We start from the raw sequence: 22,002 nt of genomic DNA, 5'->3' as shown, positions 1-22,002 counted from the left end.
TTTGACTTATTGTAAAACCAATTTCCAAAAGTAAAAAGCCTGCTCAAATATTAATGGGTGGTTTTCATTTTGTGGGTGAAATTCAAATATTCAATGGGAAAAATCCCCTTGAAAGTAGAACTGATCAATCCAACTATACATTTATTACCGAATGCCAAGCACTTTAATAACTTAGTATAGGTTTAACTGATCATATATGTCAATGATTTGAGATCAAATCCTAATTATTAATTAATAGTAGTGATGAGTTAAAATGGGTTTTTTCCTATCTAGCTTGTGTAGTAAATAATTATACTAAAATTATTAAAATTATGCTATAAGAGTTTTTAAATTTGACAAATGAAAAAAAAAATGATGCATGTTTAGTCGAATGATCATTATAATTTAATGATTTTTGCATTTATTAATATATTAGATTTTTCACTCATAATTTAAATAAAAAATATTTACGGATTTATCAATTTTATTAACAAGTGAATAAGAAAATATCTTGAAAGTATCTAAGAGAAAATTTTCTTTAAATTTTCTTGTTTTCCTATCTTTAGAGGTATCCAAGATTCCTTACTTCTCCATTTGAAGCAGCCACTGCATTTATGATTACCTTCCACGATTTGGAATCAAATTCCTTTGGTGGTAAATAAAATGGAGGTTAAGAACTGGTGTGACGTCAACACTAAGATTCTTTTTAAACGGCGATCGAAGCTGTCTTCTGAAATGCAAATTGTATCTTGTCATTTTACGTCTAAAAATATCTTAGTTGAAGGCTATCTTGTTTCTCTCTTATCAAATCAATTATATCCATATGACCTCTGCTTGCCAGTGCATGTCGTCTCACTCTGCATTTTTGCAAGAATATATAGAGTTGCTGGCTTCATACTTTAATTAATTCCGTCGCCAACTCTAAATTTCAGTTGCCTTTTTCTTCTTTTTATAACCTAGCTTCAATGGATTTTCGTTTCCTACCTGTTTTTGCTACAGCCATCACTGTGAGTACCAAGTTCTTATCAATATTGAGAGCAAACTATTTTGAAACAATCCAAATAAAAAATTAGACATTCAAATTGATTATTCAGATCAACTTTTTTAAAATTTTATTATTCATAGATATTAATTGTTTATTTTATTTTATTTGCTAGGCTAAGTTTGAGTGGTTATATCATTTATTTAATTTTATATTCAAACGAATTTTTTGTTTTTATTGTTTGGGTTTAATTCTTTCAGGAAGCGATGAAAAATTAATTTTTCATTAATTCATTAAATTATTTATATGGACCAACATGAGATTTGAATAAAACTCAATAATTTTTATCGCTTAAACAAAAAACCTTAATAGTAAAAATAATAATTAATTAACACGGATTGTTTCTACTTTTGCAATTTTTACTCAATAATTTGCTTATTTCATTGGATAATAAAATAAGCTAATGATAGTTTCTCGACATTGTGGCAGCTTGCATTTGCAGTAAGCCATGCTGCTCTACCTGTAGAGATGTATTGGAGGTCTGTGTTTCCAAACACTCCAATGCCAGAAGCCTTACGAAATCTTCTACTACCAGCTGCTGGTTTTTTTTTTTTTCTTTGTAGTTTGATCAATAAACATGTAGACATAAAATTCAGGTAAGCCTTCTAATGCTCTATGTCTCTGTACACAAAATGCAGGAGACAAGAAACTTGCTTTGGCAGATATTGTCAAGGATAACAAACGCGATCTAATTGAATATGGAAATCCAAGCAAGGAATTCGAAGGTGACAATGCCAACATTACTCCTTATTTCTTGAACAATTAATGTCACAAATAGCTCTTAAGCTATAGTAAAATATTTATCTTTGAAAAGTTTAATGTTATGATCATTAAATTATAATAAAATATTTAATGTGATATTTAAATTTTAAAAATTTTTAATCTGATATTTAAATTATAAATTTATTAACAGATAATTAGTTATATATCAGCACTCTATCAATATATAATTAGTTTTTCATGAAAGATACATTTTTTAAGCTTTTATTTTGTTGATTATTTATTTTGTCATGATTAATATTATTATAAAAGTTAATTTTATTTTATATTTTTAAATTGAAAGGTGAGCTGGCATGAACAACTTATTTCATTTAAGGTCAAACTTAGGTAGCGAAATAAACCTATATTTCGGGTTACGTTGGGCTTTTTGAAAATACCTAAAACTTATTAATATCTTGTTTAAGTCTAGCTTGAATTTGGTCCGGCTCAACCCATGTATAGATCTACTATAATCCATTAAGTTCAACAAATTTTGATTTCTATAATAGTTTGGGTAAATATTAGTTTATAAGTTTTAAATCTAAATCGAATTATTTTTTTAAACCTTTAAAGTATTCAATGGTTCTTCTAATTTATAATTAACAGTTGAAGTACGTAGGATTCTAAATTGAAGTCTTTTTGAAATCAAATTCAGTAAGCAAGAACATGTTAAGTGACATAGTTAAGAACAATGATAAAGTAGTAGACAGGTTACAAATTTATGCGTATAAAAAACCAAGCAAGGAATTTGCAGATGGAAACGCCCCAGCCAACAAAGATGCCTTCTTTTTTGAGAGCGAGCTGCATCCTGGTAGGACGATGATTGTAAAGGACCTAACCAAAAAAGCAAGCAAAGCAACATTCCTACCACGTTCAGTTGCAGAGTCGATCCCCTTTTCAACCCAAAAGATTCCGGAAATCTTGAAGTATTTTTCACTGGAAGCAAAATCAGCAGAAGCTAACTTGCTCAAAGAAACAATTGAGAATTGTGAAAGACCTGCCATTGAAGGAGAAGAAAAGTATTGTGCTACATCGTTGGAGTCCTTTGTCGATTTGGGTGTTTCCAAACTGGGAAAAAACATCCAGCTTCTGTCAAATGAATTGGAAAAAGAAACACAAAACCAAAAGTTTACTATTGGCCAGGGAGTGAAATTGATGGGAGAATCAGAGATCGTTTGTCACAAGATGACGTATGCATATGCTGTGTTTTTATGCCATTCCATTCATAAAACAGCTCTGTATACGGTTCCATTAGTTGGGGCAGATGGCACAAGAGCTAGGGCGTTGGCCGTTTGTCACAAAGATACTTCAACTTGGAACCCCAAGCACTTGGCATTTCAGATTCTCAAAGTTAAGCCAGGAACTGTCCCTATTTGCCATTTCCTATTCAGAGAGACCCTTGTCTGGCTTTCCAACTAAAATTGCTACAAAATCAGTTAAAAAAGGCACCTGATAAATATAGATATATATATATATATATATATATAAGTAATAGAGAGGCTTAACGAGTTATGGTAAATAAGTGAACTGTTCAATTTGGTGCCTCTTGGAGTTGTGTGGTGAAGAACTTAAGTAGATAACCCTGGTTCGAGTCCAAACTACGCCTACCTTCTCAGTTCATCCTCCAAACTCCCTATGAGTAATCGAAAAAAAGAAAAAAGAAATTGAGACTGTATTGGTGTATACATCCCTGTTAGCATTTCTTATGTGTCTAAATAAATATATATATGTGTGTTAATGTTTTAATGAAATTACTGATGTTTTATCTGCTATCAATTGTCCTGAGTCATTGTGCTGAATGTTATCATAAAATTATCTATAATTCATAAAGAAAATACATAATTCAACATCGATGGAAGCATTATTATTATCGTTGCAGTACAAATGAATGAAATTCATAGTTATAATGGATATATAATAGGTAAACCTGGAAACAGATACTCTCTGTCCCATCAATCTTTCAATCTTTTCTTTCTCCACTTTTTCATATGCAAAAGCCCATGGAATTTGGCCATATGCAAGAACAAAAAAAAAAAAAAGAAGGCAAAAAATAGGTTGACATATGGATATATAGCTTCATAAATTCAAAATTTTGTGAAATTTAATGTGCGAATTTCATCGACAAAAAATTGAGGAATTGGTTCAGAGAATAGTTATATATAAAAGAAAGGGGGGGGGGGGATATGAGCACAATTCTAATCGAACAAATAAGACAATTAAAAATAACAGTTCACGCATATTAAAATTAATCAAAAAAAATTAATCCATTCGTCATATTTCCACAATCAATGGAGAGTTAGGAGAAAAGACATTTAGAATTTTTTGCAAGGATATTCGAAAATTTTATGAATAATTAATTTTGAAAACTTAATCTTTTAAATACATAACCTAAATTTATTTATTTATATTTAGGTGCATACTTATCCTAAACTTTATAATTATACCAAGAAAATATCAAAATTGCCTAATTGTAAATATGAAAAGTTTATGTTAATTTTAAGATAAATTTCATTTGCATCCTTGAAGTTTGATACTAATTCATCCCTAATCTATTAGTTTCAGAACTGGACAACAAAAAAACATTAAACGACATTAACAAAAATTATAAAATTACTGAAATATCCATACACAACTTTTTTAACAAATAAAAAAATTGATAATCATATATAATATTATATTATAACATGTATGAAAACTTGATAAATTTTGTTCACGTGAGCATTTAGGTGGATGATTTTTCTTTTGGAGACGTACGAAAATTCCTAAACATATAAAATATTTTTTAATTTTAAGCTATTTATAAAAAAGGATATATTTTTAAAAAGTATTTAATTATCCAAAACTTTTAAATTTAACTAGAAGACCAATTCAATTAGTTTTAAATCACTAGCAACAAAATCTAATTTAAATATATTGTTTTTTAAAAATGCATTTTCAAATAATCTAAATATTTATCTTTTTCAGTTTAAAATTTCAAATATAATAGTATATTGTCTTTTAAAATAGGTTTCTAATAATATAAATATATATCTTTTGAAATCTAAAAATCTCAAATGTAGTAATATTATAAAGTAAAATTTTTACTAATTTTAATATATATCATTTTAAATTTGAAATTTAAAATATAATTTTTATTTTTTAGAGATTTCATAATAGTCCTTTATTATTTGGTTATTTTTAAATTTAAAAAGACCAAATATTACATATATTAGAAGATAACTTATTTTTTAATGATACTCTCAATGTTAATTTTTATTTTTTTTGTTTTTTTTCAACCTTTATTCTTGAAAAGAAATGGTTTTTTAACTTGTGAGATACACAAAACTTTTTTATTATATTTCTACAATTCTTTTATATATGAGTGCATTTTTTTACTATATTTTTTTTATGATATGTGCATCCACATTTTAAAAAGTTAAAATCTATACTTTTTTTTTTGTTTTTGAATTTTTATGAAAGTCTTGAAATTTTTGTTTGTTCCAAAAAGTATGCATGTATTTTACAAAAAATTTTTGACAATTCATAGATGTTAGAGTGAAGGAAGAAAATCAATCTAGCACAATAATAACACTTTTGAAGTATTTTGACAATTGAAAGTAAAAAATATTGATTTAATTGTTTAAGCATTTTTTGTTGGTTTTATTTATTTATTTAAAAAAGATTGTATAGATTTACTTGTAATTGTTGATTTTGTTGCACTTTTCTTTTATTTTTTAATTTATAAATAAAAGAAAATGATTAAAATACAATACTAATTCTAAAATAATTATTTAATATAAAAATAAAATCATGTTTATTTATTTGAAATTAAATTTTATAATTTAATTCATTTATAGTATTATTGGGGTTTTTTTGGAAGCAAAAAAAACGCAAGTTGTAAAGGCAAAAAGTAAATTTTTTGCCTTTGAAATTGATTATAAAATCCTGTAAACGGGAAATAACACCTTCTCATTAAAATCTTTTTACAACACTTTTTAAAATAGTTGTTTAAAATTTAATACTATTATTTAAAATTTAAAATTATTTCATTTCAGCTTTTATATTAACATAATTTTATATCAAATTTAAAGCTTAAAATAAGTATAAAAATTAATTTGATAAATCTTATAGATTTTGAAGATCAAAATATTACTAAAACTTATGCAAAAACTATACATATAAGTAAATTATCACACATATTATTTAAACAATTAAAATCATTGCTTTTTTCAAATAAATAAAACTTATCTTAAAATTATATAAACTTGTAGATGTATAAAAATAATTGCATAAGATAAAAATGGTACAAATTGCAGAAAGTTAATTTGAAGTATTGATGAAACTTTGTTTAATATTTTGTTGGTGTACTCAATAATAAAATTTATACACAAATTTTTTGTCGATTTAATTTTTTCTCAAATATTATTATGTTTTGAATTTTTTTAATTCTTTAATTAAAATTTTTTTAATTTTATTATGTTTTGATATCTTAATTATGTTACTTGTAGTTTACATATATATTGAATATCTAAATGATTAAATTATATTAATTTATATATCTAAACATATTTAAATAAATAAAAATAATCCATGTATTGTATGGAGTAACATGCTAATTTATTCTAAAAAAGTAAACTTGATTAAAAAAATTAGCAAATGTATATTTTTCATTTTAAACTAAAAATATTACTCGTGCTTCACTATAAAAAAATTATTTAAGTGTTTTTAATTTTTAAAAATATTTATATTTTTGCATACTTTTGTTGTATGACTAATTGAAGTTCTTAAAATCATTTATAATATTATATTACAACATATATAAAAACTTGATAAGTTTTGTTTATGTAGATGCTTAAGTGGACAATCTACATTATTGACACATAGGATAGTTCTAAATAACTTTATTCGATTAATTATTTAATTTTTAAAAATTTTAAAGTTTCAAAATTTACATTTTTTGAAGTTTTTCAAAGTATATAAGGTTTATCCTAATTTAAATTTGAAAAAACATATCTCTACCTCAATCTAGCTCATTTATTGAAATACAAAATTCAAATAATTTTTAAAAGTTAAATTCTAGATTTTAGAAATCATAAAAAATCATACAATGTATAAATCAATATTCACATTCATTGTTATTTACCAATTTTTTTGCCTTTATTTTTCTATGATTTAAAATAGATGAGAAAAATATTTTATTTCAATTTAAAATTACACACATATCTAAATTAACTTAGACAAACTACATTTTTAAAATTAAATAATCATCAAATATATAGTTATAATTTTTCCTCACAATAAATATTTTCTTCTTTATAAAAGATAAAGCAATAAGATTTTGCTCACAAAAGTTTGGCATAATAAAGTTTCAAAATCAAATATGAAAAAGTCTTTCATGATATATCACATGTGTAAACTTAGTTTTTATACTAAAATAATATATACTTTTAAGAGTGCATATAATTGTGAACAAGAGATTGACTTTCTCTTTGAGATTTGTATGTAATTTTATTTTTATAATTCAAATTTTCATAATACTTATTTGGATTGTTTCATAATAATTTATATATAGATGGCTTTTGTAATTTTAAATTACAAATTATAGATGATTATGAATATTTTTATGTATATATATATAATATAAAAATTAATATAAATTAAAATTTTAAATTATAAAAAATATAATAAAAAATTCTGTGCCAAGTACAGGTAAAAAAAGCTAGTCTATTTAATAAAGTAAAATGCAAGATAAAAAATATATACATAAACTCAAACATTTTATTTAGTGGAAATTTTCATCTATTGAGTCATAGTTGAATATATTTTTCACCTAAAAATTTCTTAAAAAATTAACAATTCATGATTTTTTAAGAATTTTATTATTGGATTTTTCATTCAAGATCTAAATTTTTATTTCAAATTTTAATTTATTATTTTTATAAATTTCTCACTTTAATTTTATTATTATTTGAAAATAAATGTCAATTATTATTATCAAAATTTTATTTAAATATTATAATCATTTTTATCAAATTAAAAAAAAAAACCTATAATCAGAAATTTCTTAGATAACTTTTATTTATTTTCAATTTTTTATTAGATTTTGTTTTTCTTTTGTTTAAATTTAAAATCTAGGTGTCTGAAATGTTGTTTTTTGACATGCCTGTGAAAGATGTCGCGGCTTGGAACTCAATGATTTATGGGCATTTGGAGTTTGGGAGAGTTGATGAGGCGATGAGTTTGTTTCGAAAGATGCCATCTAGGAGTGTGATTTCATGGACTTCAATGATTGATGGGCTGGATTCTAATGGAAGGACCGATGAAGCTTTAATCTGTGTTCAACTTTGATCTTTGTGGTCATGGCAGCACGGATATTGATCAACGGTAAAAAAATTATTTTACATATTAAACAGCTGTTAATACCTAAAACCCAGTGGTATAGATAAATTTAATATATATATATTTATATATATATATATATTATATAGTAACATACATAAATAAGTTTATCATGTGAGCACTTACATGGACAATTCTCTTAAATGATATATAAGATAGTTTTTTTTTAAAATAAGATAATTTTTTTTAATTACAAATTAAATAATTTTAAATTTATTCAATTATAAAAATTATTCAAATTACAATTGAAAATCAAATCAATTTAGAGATATATTTTGTAAAATTAAAAATATATAATATGAATTTTATTTTTTTAATAAATAATTTTAGTTGTTTACCAAATAAACCTTTTAAAAAAATTATTTACTTATGAAAAACTTTCAAACATATTTAAAAATTACAAAAATTAAGTTTATTTAAATTTTTCAACAATCTTTTTTATCTTGATTTAAAAAATTATTTTTTTAAAAAAATTTATGTAAGACATTAAAACTTCAAGTAAGTTTATGTAAGATTTTGAAAATTCAAAAAATTTTCATCTTAAATTTTTAAATAATATGATCATCAAAACGATTATATCCATTTGAACTCTAATTATCAAATTTATATTTCGAATAAATGTAAAAATTTTAATATTATCTTTATCACTTATCATATCCATTTTAAATTTTAAAAAATAAATTTTAAAATTATCTATTTAATCCTAATTGCTACTAAAAAATTCTTCTGTAAATTTAAGATAACAAATGTAATGTATTATACATCATTTTTTAAAAATTTTTTAGTAATTTTTTTCCAAGATATATTCTATTACTATTGCAATATCTTTTTTGTTTATAACTTTTTTTCAAGATATATTTAATTATTATTACAGTTTCATTCTTATGAAAAATATTTTTTTTTTTCAATTTATTTTTTCTTCTTTCACATATTTTCTAACATTTTTTAAATTTTACATAATAATTTAGTTAAGATTACTAAAGTGAAAAGTATGTTAATACTTCTTTTATTGTTTAATTTATCATTCAGTAATATATATATTTAATATATATGTTATGAGTTTTAAAGATTTGAATATAATTTTAAAAAGAAATTACTATATATATTCATATTAAAGAAGTAAAATTATTTTGTGTGTCAAATGAGTTATAATCTAATTTGTATTATTTTAAATTTCTTTAAAAAATAATAATTAAAAAAAGTCCAAATAATTTCTTTTTGGATTTATTCATTTTTTTAACAACTCCTCAATCTTTTATTTTCTTTTAACTTTTTTGAGAACTCAAAGTCAAAAATCAAAATCAAATCAACCAAAATCAGAATTAGATATTGATTTCTACCCTAAAATCTCAAAATGCAATGCCCAATTTTTTCCACTTTTCACACACAAACGCAATTGGAACTCTTCCAAAAAAATCCAACTGGAAAATTACCATCACAGTAGCATAAGCATCACCAAATTAATTTACAACCCAAAACCACCATTAAAAAAATATCATTTCTTTTTTTCCCAATATATATAATATATATAACAGAATTAATAGTCAGCAAAACAAAATTTTTTTTTTAAAAAAAAGGTAGTGTGTTTAAAGTTTTGGTTTTGAGGGTTAGTATTTTGAATGGGTAGAAAATGGGAAAAATAGGAAAGAGTGGCAGAAGAGCTGTTTGTGGTGACTCCAATCGACGTCAACTGAGTGTTTTGGTTTAGGCTGATTTGGAGGGTTTTGAGACATTTTAACCGTTGGGGAGAAAAAAGAGGATTAGAAAAGGTGTTTGAGGTAGATCACGGTTTCTTAGCAGTAAAAAAGAGCTTTTATGATGGATATGTTGCCAGTTTTTAGACTAGATCTAAGCTTTTTTCTAAATGTTTTTGAAAAATCTAATTGAATAGAAAATTAAGTGGAAGGAATATTTGGATAACTTTTGGGGTAATCTTGATATGCATAAGAGGCGGCAGAGATTAGGAGTGTAATCAAACCAAATCAAGATGATACAATAAAAAGTTTAAGCTTGAGCTTGACTTTTAACTCATGACTCAATATTCAATTCAAACTCGATCGAGTTTTATTTTTTTAATTCGAGCTTAATTCGTGATTAAAATTGAGCTACTTGAACTCACTCGAGTAGGTTCGATTAATGTGTAAAAATAAACTCGATTCTTGGCATATATGATGGTAACTTAAATAATCTAATTTTTAATTACAAGAGATTATTCAATGTGTTTTTTACCAGAAAATACCTTGAATAATCCTTATAAAAAATTAAATAGGATTATTCAAGGCATTTGTTGTAAAAAATACCTTAAATAATCCCTCTCAATTTTTATGAAAGAATTATTCAAAGTGTTTTTAGCCAAAAACATATTAAATAATCCCCTCTAAATTTTTTTGGAGATTATTGAAGGCATTTTTACCCGTAAAACGCCTTGAATAATTTTCTCTTATTTTTTTGGGATTATTCATGGTGTTATTATTCATAAAACACCTTGAATAATCTTTTAAATCCTAAACCCTAAAAATTGAAGATTATGTAAGGTATTTTTAACAAAAAAGTCTTGAATAATCACCTTATAAAAATTGAAGTGGATTATTAAAGGCATATTTGGTCATAAATGCATTGAATAACCTCATTAAAGTTTTTGTACGGAATTATTCAAGGCATTAAAAAATGCTTTAAATAATCCCTTTCAAATTTTTTTGAGATTATTTAAGGTATTTTTATCCAAAAAATACCTCGAATAATTCATTAAATCTTAAATCATAAACCCTAAACCTTTTTTAGGAGATTCACGGTGGAGGCTTTGCAGTAATAGTAACCTAGCTTAATATTTTTATAAATAGCCATGCAAAAGAGATAAACATGAAAATTCCCAACTTTGTCTAATAAACAAGCAACCAGATTACAATAAGAAATAGACATGAAATAGGCATGAAAGCTGGGGTATTTACGATGGGACCTTAGCTGAGCTTTAAACTTTCTATCTCTTACAAACAGCCACCATGCAAACAACCACCATGTAGTAGAAGAAATAGGCGTGAAAACCTTAAGCCTCTTTGCAAAACTGAACAACTAGCTTATCACTAAGTAAAACACACATAGGCATTTATACTGAAGTAGATGATCGGCTGGCACGCAAACAATGGTGGTTCATGCTCCTGATGTAGCAAAAAAAGTGAAAAAGAGAAGAAGACATCCCAAAAGAACTTTCTAGACCTTATTATTGCTTTGCAGGATTCCTAAAATTCCTAATGTCTTGGACTTCGACATTCATGGGTTTCTCGTTTTTATAAGTAAGACATGAAAACATGGATGAAAAACCTCATGGTGTGAAGCCTTTGCAAGAGAGATGATATACACAGATAAAAGCCTAACATAGTTCGCTTACAGAGGTAAGGATTATCAGACAAGAAATGAGTGAACTTAAAGCCTCCATAACAGAACCATGTAGGGAAGGGAAAAAGGAAAAACAAAGTGCATCAAAACAAGGCGAAATCTGAAGTTCGAACAATAGCTTTACGTGTGCTAAACTCCATGAAAATGAGAAGTATGAAGATTTTGTTTTTTTTTTTTTTTATCAACAAGTTTTGCAAAAAACAGAATAATAGATTCGTAAAAGATAAAGCCTTAAACTTTCCTAAACAAGTAAAAAAGCAGGCATGGGAATAGTGAATTTTAAGCTTTTCTCTTCTCTATTCCTCCATTATTTCCAGGTTTTTCTTTTTGTGAAACAGGTTACTTTTTTTTTTTTTTTTTGCATGGGAATAAAACCTAAAGACTCTCCTAAACCTCCATCCTCCATTATTTGAGAAATGATTTTACAGCTTTGAAATTTCTTTTAATGTCCAGGATAGAAAACATTACCATGCCATATGCAGGAAATGAAAACAAGACGCAAGATCAAATTTTCATAAAAATGAACTACTTTCATTACTACTTCTTCTTGTTCCCTTTTCTAAGAGACCCTTCCTTTTATGGTTGCTTGAGCCTTCTCCTTTTTGTTCGTTTCTGGTTTTGCCTCTTCTCTTTTTTTTTTTTTTTTTTGGCTTTTCTCTTTTTGCTACGCCTAAACCAAACCGCTTCTCTTCTTCAAAACTTTGTAAAGTTTTTGATTCTTTGCTTATCCGGCTGAGCACTCTTTCTTTTCGGCTTCACAAGGTGTCTTCTTTTCTTTTTTGCTTCTTCTTTTTTCCTTTTCTTTTTTAGCCTTCCTTCCTTTTTTTTCAGCAGTCCTTATTCAGTATTATAATGAATGGAAGCCTTCTTCACCAAGGCTTGTCATTTGTCTTCTTCTTTTCAGTCCCACTTCTTGATAACGGCTTTGGCTAGCCACTAATCCTCCTGACTTTGTCTGCTACAGGTGCCATCAGCCCTGTCCCGCTTGGTTGTCCACTCCGTGCACTAGTCATGTAAAGAATGACGAGGTTCAGACTTCTCGTCTTTCTCTTTTTTTCTTTTGGTTTCAATCTTAACTTTCCCTTCTCATGCAACCCAAGCCTCTGTCAAGGCTTTATGGCCTGTGTCCTTTGTCTTCTTTTTCTTTTTTGAGCCATTATCACTTAGGCCATCTCTAACGATAAATTTGGGTTCAAATTTCTTTAGGGCCATTTTAGGAGTTGTTTTTAATTGAGCTTGAAAATACACCATTTTATGGATCACTATCGAGCTTTTAAAAATATATTACATAATGGACCTTTATAATGAATCATGAAATAGGCCCATATTTATGTTTCTAGCCCATATTCAAAAATGGACTCTGATCAACTGTGTTAAAATATTTCGAATAAAATTTAATCTCTACATATAATACTATGTCACCTTCTTTCAATTATATTATAATTTTAGGTTTGAATTTAGCAAAAAATTTTAACTATTAGACTAAATCAATTTATAAATTACAAATAAATGCTAAAATTTTAATTATTGGACCAAATCAATTTATACGTGACAAATTAATGACAAAAAGAATATTATTGCACATCAAACATAAATAATGTTTTCTAACTAGGAATATATAAAAAAAATTAAAAGTTATGTGTTTACAATTAAAAAAGAAGAAATAATATTGATTTCTAGAAAAAAAATGAAGAAATAATATTAATAGAATAACATATTTATAAAAGAAAAAATATAATAGAATTTTATTTATGAGACAATCTTAGATGCCTTGGAAACTCTACCACATCCATTTTTATAACAAAAATTTTCATTTTTCATGAATTTGCATTGTTATCTTTCTTCAATTTATTTTGTTAGCTTTAAAGGTATTTGTCCAAAAAAAAATGATAGATTTCATTCATTTTTATTTTTTCCTTTCATATCTTAATATACAACAAAAAGTGTAAAATGTATATATATTGAACAAAACCATTAAACAACAATTGAAAGGACAAAAGACTTATGTAACAAATATTTGTCCAAAAGTATATATATACATCTATCCATAAAAACTAAAAACTAAAACTAATTAATTCATTAATTGTTTACATCTTTGCCTCCAAATAATAATGTTTTCCCACTCACTTATTACTGCAAATGTGCTCGATAGATGCAATCTATAAAAGAGTAGAAGGTATAAATAAAGTAAAGAATTGCTTGTATTTTGAAAACCTAATATGGTTTTGACAATATATATGGTCATTTTAGCAATGATTCTTCACCAGTTAGGTTTCATTAATAATTAGAATGGTACCAATCTCTATTTTAAATATAAAGCAATGTGGAAATTCCACTTGTAAATGAGATATTATAGGAGACTAAAACATACCTACTATCTCAGTGTAAAAATTGAAAATTAATTTATTAAAAAAGTAAAAATTAAATATAAAAACAAATAAAAAAAAGAAGAAGAAACAAACAAATGGAACAAATAAAAAGATAAAAAGAGAAGCAAAACAAAATAAAAGTATTGAACTAGATTTTCAAACCAATACTCTAACACACCAAAGTTATTCCTATTTATAATGAAATTGGATCTTAAAATTAGGAATCTAATTTAATTGAAAGTGATTTAAGATAAATAATAACAAGAGAATAAATTTGATTACAAATTGATTTAAACTTATTTATATAAGGCAAGTAACAAATACTATTTAAGGATTTTTTTAAAAAAATTAGTGACATGAAAATATTTATAAAATCAAGTTTATATGATTTGCATTAGACCTGTTCAAGAGTCGAACTATCAACCCAAATCCAAAGGTTTACCTAAGTTTTGAAAGGATTTGGACAAAAAGTTAAAACTCGTTAAACAGGCTTGGGCATAATCTTTAGGCTCTTTTAAATTTTAGGTCACGTTTTGAACAAAAGATTTAAAATCCGAGCTCACTAGACCCAACTCGAATTCATATATATAAAATTTTTATTTATATATATATATATGTGAATTATATATAAATTACTTCACATATATAAATTAAAAATAAAAGTTATTATTTTATTAAACTTAATTTTTATTTTTATATAATTTTTATTTTTAATTTTTAAATATAAATGAATCAAATTTCATTCCATTAAATTTAATTTAATCACATTTTTTAATTTTTTATTATATAAATTAAGTTTAATAGATAAGTGAGCCTGATTTGGACAAGTATATAAGTTATTAATATCAAGTATGAGCCAGGTTCGAACTGAACCTATTAATTTTTAAGTGATAATATATATAATATTTACTTCTATAGGTTTTAAAATTTGAAATTTGTAATTAAATTATCGTATATTTTTCATTAAAGTTGCCAAAAATAAAGGATATTCAAACTTGGAATTGGATCATAAAAATAATACAAATTTAAATAAAATCTCATTCTTAATGAAATAGTAATAATATGATTCCAAAAATTTTGCTGGCCAATTTTATAAATTAATTTAATTGATTTTGTTATTTATTAAGTATTTTAAAATTAATAATTAATTTGCATTAATTAATACACGCGACATCAAGTTAAGCAATTCATGTAAAAAAAAAAAAAACCATCCATAGTGATTTTTTCCTTTTCTTATGTAAGGTTTTTATTTTTATATATTTATATAAGATTTGGATCAAGCTTGAAAAAATTTTGAAACTCAAAATTTTAAACTAAGCCGGATTTAAATAAGCATATAAGCTATTAATATTAAATATAAACTTGATTTGAACCTGACTTGGCATAACCCATAAACACCTCTAATTTGCATTAATTTTGGACAGTAATATATATACTATTTACTCTTTAAGGTTCTGAATTTGAAATTTGTAACTAAATTATTATATATTTTTCATTAATTTTGCCAAATATAAAAGATATTCAAGCTTGGAATTAGATTATAAAAATAATACAAATTTAAATAAAATCTCATTCTTAGTGAAATAGTAATAATATGATTTCAAAAATTTTGCTAGCCAATTTTATAAATTAATTTAATTGATTTTATTATTTATTAAGTATTTTAAAACTAATAATTAACTCACATTAATTAATAGACATGTTACATCAAGTTAAGCAATCAATGTGTTAAAAAATTAACCATCCACAATTTTTTTTTTACGTAAGGTTTTAATTTTATATATTCATATAAGATTTGGATTGGATTTGAAAAAAATTTTAGATTTGAAATTTTGAACTGAATCAGATTTAGATAAACATATAAGCTATTAATACCAATAATGAGCCTAATTCGAATTTGACCTAGTTTGACCCATGAACACCTCTGATTTGTATTAATTTTTTAGTAGTAATAGATATTATTTATTCATTTAGGTTTTGAAATTTGAAATTTGTAATTAAATTATCATATAATTTTTAGTAATATTGCAAAAAATAAAGGATATTCATACTTGAAATTAGATCATAAAAATAATACAAATTTAAATAAAATCTCATTCTTATTGAAATAATAATAGTATGATTCAAAAAATTTTGCTAGCTAATTTTATAAATTAATTTAATTAATTTGTTACTTATTAAGTATTTTAAAACTAATAATTAATTCGCATTAATCAATGTCACGTGACATCAAGTTAAGCAATCCATGTGTAAAAAAAAAATCATCTACATTGAATTTTTTTTAATTTTATATATTTATATAAAATTCTACATTAATTAAATATATTCTATATCACCAAAAATAACTTTACCAAATAAATGCAACATCTAAGATCATATTTATGGTCTTGGAATTCTAGCCGGAACATTGGCCCTTTTGTTGTTTGGAGTATTATCAACTATAGATTCTTTCATGGAACTTTTGTATTCAGAATCATAGGCATATATGCACCGAATTCTGCATCATTTTTGGTTGGAGCATCTTCATCTTTGGATTCTTTGCCTGAATTATTACCAAACTGATAAGCACCAAACTCAGGATCATTTACACCTTTTTGATCTGGAGCAATGTCGCCTGAGCTGAACCTTATATCAAAATTTATGCTATCTTCTCTGCCTCCATATCTATAATTGAGGAAGTAATTTAACCGAATATCTCCAACCTTCGATGCTCTTGAATCTTGGTTGATTAATCCAATTTTGATAGATGTAACCTATAATCCCCTGGAATTCTTTTTTTTTTTTTTTTTTCGGTTTTTTCCCTTAAGTTTCATTTATTTCCCAAGTTGACAGTGACCCAATTTCCCAAGTTTGTTTGCATATTGGATATTGCGATAATCCCAATCAGTTTATGGTATAACCAAAACGCTGTAATTAATATTTTCCAAACAAGCCTCAATTATATCGCTTATTTTTTATTTATTCTGCATCCGATTGTTTTAGTAGTCTAGATTACATCAATTGGAAATTTCGTGGCTATATCCATATATAAAATAAAATCTGAAAAACATTAATTACATGTATATATAAACACATCCACCAACGTTCATCATTTCATATCCAAGCCTGTCACAGCATTTCTCTGCTTCAATGGCATTTCATTACCTTCTCCTCTTCGCTTTACTCAATTTGAGGCTTCAGTGCTCAGCTCAGCGATATTTAGTATCTGTTATTACATTTGCTTAATTTTTTTGGTCCTTATATTTACTTCACTCACTCTATAATAAGTGAAGCTAATGGAAATTCCTCAAAACTTTGGCAGCTTGGTGCAGGAAGTCATGGTGCTGTACCTGAGGAGGATTATTGGAAGTCTGTGTTCCCAAATACTCCAATGCCAAAAGCATTGAGAGATCTTTTACCTCTAGCTGGTTTGTTTTTAAATATTTGAACTATATTTCAAAGATATTTTTTTTCTTGAAACTATCTATTACTAGTGACAAATGACCAATAGTGGTTTGTTGATAAAATATTATATTTATTGAGAATAATGACTCAAATCTTGAAATATTTATTGAAAATTGATTAGATATAAATTGATAAATAAAAAGACTTGAATGAGAAGAATTCTATGATGAAATGAATTTTTGATAAGTAAATTTGTATGATTATAAATAGGTGAAGTTTTCATAGAGTTAGATATGAAAAAAATATGTAAGAAAATTGTATGATTTTATGGGATAAACATCATATAAAATTATTGAAGATTGATATCTTATGAGTGTATACATTTAAATTATTAACAAATAATTAGTTATATTAACACTCTATCAACAGAGAATTAGTTACACAAGAAAGACACATTTTTTAAATTTTATTTTATTGATTATTTATTTTTTCATAATTAATATTATTATACAATTTTTTTTATTTAAAAAAATTGAAATGTGGGCTGGTATGAACAACTTATTTTTATTTAGGTTCAACCTGGGTAGCAAAATAAAACCTGTATTTCAGGCCAAGTAGGATTTGGAATGCCTAAAACTTATTAATATCCTGTTTAGACCCAGTTCAATCCATGTATAGATCTAGTATAATCCATTAAGTTTCACAAATTCTGATTGCTATAAAAGTTTGGGTAAATATTAGTTTACGCGTTTTAAATCTAAAATACAAAAGTTTTATATATAATTAATCAAGTTTTTTTCCCTTAAATTATTCAATGCTTCTTCTAATTAACTGTTGAAATTTTGGAATTTCTTTTCGTTTAGGATTATTGTTCTGATATTTTCCCAATCAGCTTCAGGAACCAAGAACATGTTGGCAGACATGGTTAAGGATGATAAGAAACCAACAGACGGCTTTGGGAATTATGCATATTCAGATCCAAGCAAGGAATTCAAAGGTGACAACGACACAGACCAACATTAATGTTTATTTACAAAAGAGTTAGTTTTATAAATGATCCTTAAAATATAGTGAAATATTTAATGTGATATTTAAATTTTAAAAATTTTTAATGTAATATCTTAATTATAATTTTATTAATAAATAATTAATTATATCAGTACTTTATCAACAGATAATTAATTATACATGAAAGACACATTTTTTTAATTTAATTTTATTGATTATTAATTTTTTCATAATTAATAGTATTATGCAATTTATTTTTATTTTTCTATTTAAAAAAATTGAAATGTGGGCTGGTATGAGCAACTTATTTTCATTTAAGGTCCAACCTGGGTAGCAAAATAAATCCTATCTTTCAGGCCAAGTAGGATTTGGAAAGCTTAAAACCTATTAATATCCTGTTTATGCCCGGCTCAATCCTGTATAGGTCTGGTATGATCCATTAAATTCAACAAATTCTGATTTTTATTAAAGTTTGGGTAAATATTAGTTTATGAGATTTAAATCTAAATCAAATTCTTTTCTTTAATAGTTTAAATTATTCAATGGTTCTTCAAATTTATTTATAATTAACAGTTGAAGTACTTGGAATTTCTTTTCACTTAGGATTCTAAATTGAAGTCTTTTTGAAATCAAATTCAGGAAGCAAGAACATGTTGGGTGACATGGTTAAGAACAATGATAAAGTAGTAGACGACCGTGCAAATTATGGATATGGAAATCCAAGCAAGGAATTTGCAGATGGAAACGCCCCAACCAACAAAGATGTCTACTTTTTTGAGAGCGAGCTGCATCCTGGTAGGACGATGATTTTAAAGGACCTAACCAAAAAAGCAAGCAAAGCAACATTCCTACCACGTTCAGTTGCAGAGTCGATCCCCTTTTCAACCCAAAAGATTCCGGAAATCTTGAAGTATTTTTCACTGGAAGCAAAATCAGCAGAAGCTAACTTACTCAAAGAAACAATTGAGAATTGTGAAAGACCTGCCCTTGGTGGAGAAGAAAAGTATTGTGCTAAATCATTTGAATCGTTTGTCGATTTGGGTGTTTCCAAGCTGGGAAAAAACATCCAACTTCTGTCAAATGAATTGGAAAAAGAAACACAAAACCAAGAGTTTACTATTGGGCAGGGAGTGAAAATGATGGGAGAATCAGAGATCGTTTGTCACAAGATGAAGTATGCATATGCTGTGTTTTTATGCCATTCCATTGATAAAACAGCTGTGTATACGGTTCCATTAGTTGGGGCAGATGGGACAAGAGCTAGGGGGTTGGCTGTTTGTCACAAAGATACATCAACTTGGAACCCCAAGCACTTGGCTTTTCAGATTCTCAAAGTTAAGCCAGGAACTGTCCCCATTTGCCATTTCCTAGTCAGAGAGACCCTTGTCTGGCTTCCCAACTAAAATTGCTACAAGATCGGTAAAAAATGGCACTTGATAAATATATTTATATATATGTATGTATATATAAGTAATAGCTGAGAGGCTTAACGAGTTATGTTAAATAAAATGGCACCTGATATATATACATATATATATGTATATATGTGCATATGTGCAGAATGTTTTAATGAAATAACTTATGTTTTATCTGCTATCAGTTGTCCTGTGTCCTGAGTCATTGTGCTGAATGTTTTCATAAAGTTATCCATAATACATAAAGAAAATACATAATTCAACATCGATGGAAGCATTATTCTTATCATTGCAGTACAAATGAATGAAATTCATATTTATCATGGATATATAATAGGTAAACCTAGAAACGGATACTCTCTGTCTTATCAGTCTTTCCATCTTTTCTTTCTTCACTTTTTCATATGCAAAAGCCCAAGGAATTTGGCCATATGAAAGAACAAAAACAAAAAAAAACAAAAGGCAAAAAATAGGTTGACACATAGGTATATAACTTCATAAATTTAAAATTTTGTGAAATTTAATGTGCGGATTTCATCGACAAAAAATTGAGGAATTGGTTCAGAGAAGAGTTATAAAAAAAAAAAAAAGGGATATGAGCGCAATTCTAATAAAAAAAAAAAAAAGTTAAAAATAACAGCTCATGCATATTAAAATTAATCACAAAGAGCTAATCCACTCATCATATTTACACAATGAATGGAAAGTTAGGAGAAAAGACATTTAGAATTTTTTTTGCAAGGATATTCGAAAATTTTATGAGTAGATAATTTTGAAAACTTAATCTTTTAAATACATAACCTAAATTTATTTATTTATATTTAGAAGCGTACTTATCCTAAACTTTATAATTATACAAAGAAGATATCAAAATTGGCCTAATTGTAAATATGAAAAGTTTATGTTAATTTTAAGATAAATTTCATCTGCATCCTTGAAGTTTGATACTAATTCATCCGTAGTCTATTAGTTTCAGTACTGGACAACAAACTTTAAAATATAAAATGATATTAACAAAAATAAAAAAATTTATTGAAATACCCATACACATGTAACCTTTATAACAAACAAAAAAAAAATTGATAATCATATATAATATTATATTATAACATACATTAAACCTGATAATTTTGTTCACTTGAACATTTAAGTGGATGGTTTCTCTTTTGGAGATGGAGGAAAATTTTGCTTGTTCCAAAAAGTATGCATGTATCTCATAAAATTTTTTTGACAATTCATGAATGTTAGAGCTGAGGAAGAAAATTAGTCTAGCACAATAATAATACTTTTGAAGTATTTTGACAATAAAAAGTAAAAAATATTGATTTAATTGTTTAAGCATTGTTTGTTGGTTTTATTTGTTTATTTAAAAAAGAATGTATAGACTTACTTGCAATTGTTGATTTTGTTGCACTTTTCTTTTATTTGTTTTTTTTTATTTATAAATAAAAGTAAATGACTAAAATGCAGTACTAATTCTAAAATAATTATTTAATATAAAAGTAAAATCATTTTATTTATTAGAAATTAAAATTTATAATTTAATTTTTATAGTATTATTGGTTTTTTTTTGGAAGAAAAAAACGTAAGTTGTAAAAGCAAAAAATAAATTCTTCTACCTTTGAAATTGATTATAAAATCTTGTAAATGGGAACTAACGCCTTCCCATTAAAATCTTTTTACAACACTTGTTAAAATAGTTGTTTAAAATTTAAAATTATTTCATTTCAACTTTTATATTTGTAAACACCATTTTTTTATTTATTTTATTATTATTATTATTATTATTATTATTATTATTATTATTTATTTTATTTATTTCTTGTTTTTTACGTTTGTCTTCTTCTCTTTTCTTCTTCTTTCTTTCTTCCTTCCTTTTCCCTTATTCCTCATCCTTATCCGATTCAAATCTAATGTATTAAATACACAATCCCTAAAGTCAAAATTACCGTTGCTAGCTGCCAACGGCCGATCGACCAGCCGCCAGTCACGAACGGCAGGCATGATTTTTCAGTTGAAAAAAATGAGATTTGAATCCTAAAAGATATGGGATTTGAACCCCAAAAAGCTCTATAAATAGAGCTTGTTATTTGCAAACGAAAAAGGGGAAACGGAAGCAAAAACGATAAAAAAAAAAGGAAAAAATCTGTTGAAAAAAAAATTCTACAGAAACATAAAAAAAGGGCAAAATCACAGTCTCCAAGCAGGGGAACCCAGCGCCAGAAAAGCCACCTATACAAAAGAAAAGAGATCAGTCGATTCTGTCCACCAAAAA

General features: G+C 25.7%; 2 protein-coding genes across 3 annotated transcripts; both read left to right on the top strand.

The window, feature by feature from the left end:
* The first annotated feature begins 826 nt into the window (after positions 1-826).
* LOC111302013 (BURP domain protein RD22-like) lies at positions 827-3,556 on the top strand. The gene is made up of 4 exons (XM_022897958.2): positions 827-986; positions 1,451-1,562; positions 1,660-1,746; positions 2,535-3,556. Exons 1-4 carry the CDS (start codon positions 945-947, stop codon positions 3,197-3,199), a joined length of 906 nt encoding a protein of 301 aa, XP_022753693.2. The 5' UTR covers positions 827-944; the 3' UTR covers positions 3,200-3,556.
* Positions 3,557-17,002: 13,446 nt separating this feature from the next.
* LOC111302012 (BURP domain-containing protein 6-like) lies at positions 17,003-19,945 on the top strand. 2 transcript variants are annotated; one of them, XM_022897956.2, is made up of 4 exons: positions 17,003-17,127; positions 17,222-17,327; positions 18,197-18,301; positions 18,952-19,945. In XM_022897956.2, the coding sequence occupies exons 1-4, from the start codon at positions 17,050-17,052 to the stop codon at positions 19,713-19,715; spliced, it is 1,053 nt and encodes a 350-aa protein (XP_022753691.1). In that variant the 5' UTR covers positions 17,003-17,049; the 3' UTR covers positions 19,716-19,945. The 2 variants fall into 2 exon arrangements, with proteins under 2 accessions (XP_022753691.1, XP_022753692.1); XM_022897957.2 differs by having other exon boundaries at positions 17,021-17,121.
* The last annotated feature ends 2,057 nt before the right edge of the window (positions 19,946-22,002 follow it).

Source organism: Durio zibethinus, chromosome 15 (assembly GCF_047325235.1).
Source record: "Durio zibethinus cultivar Kanyao isolate XHJ-2024 chromosome 15, ASM4732523v1, whole genome shotgun sequence".
Lineage (NCBI taxonomy): Eukaryota > Viridiplantae > Streptophyta > Magnoliopsida > Malvales > Malvaceae > Durio > Durio zibethinus.
This window is presented reverse-complemented; position numbering and strand designations above follow the sequence as displayed.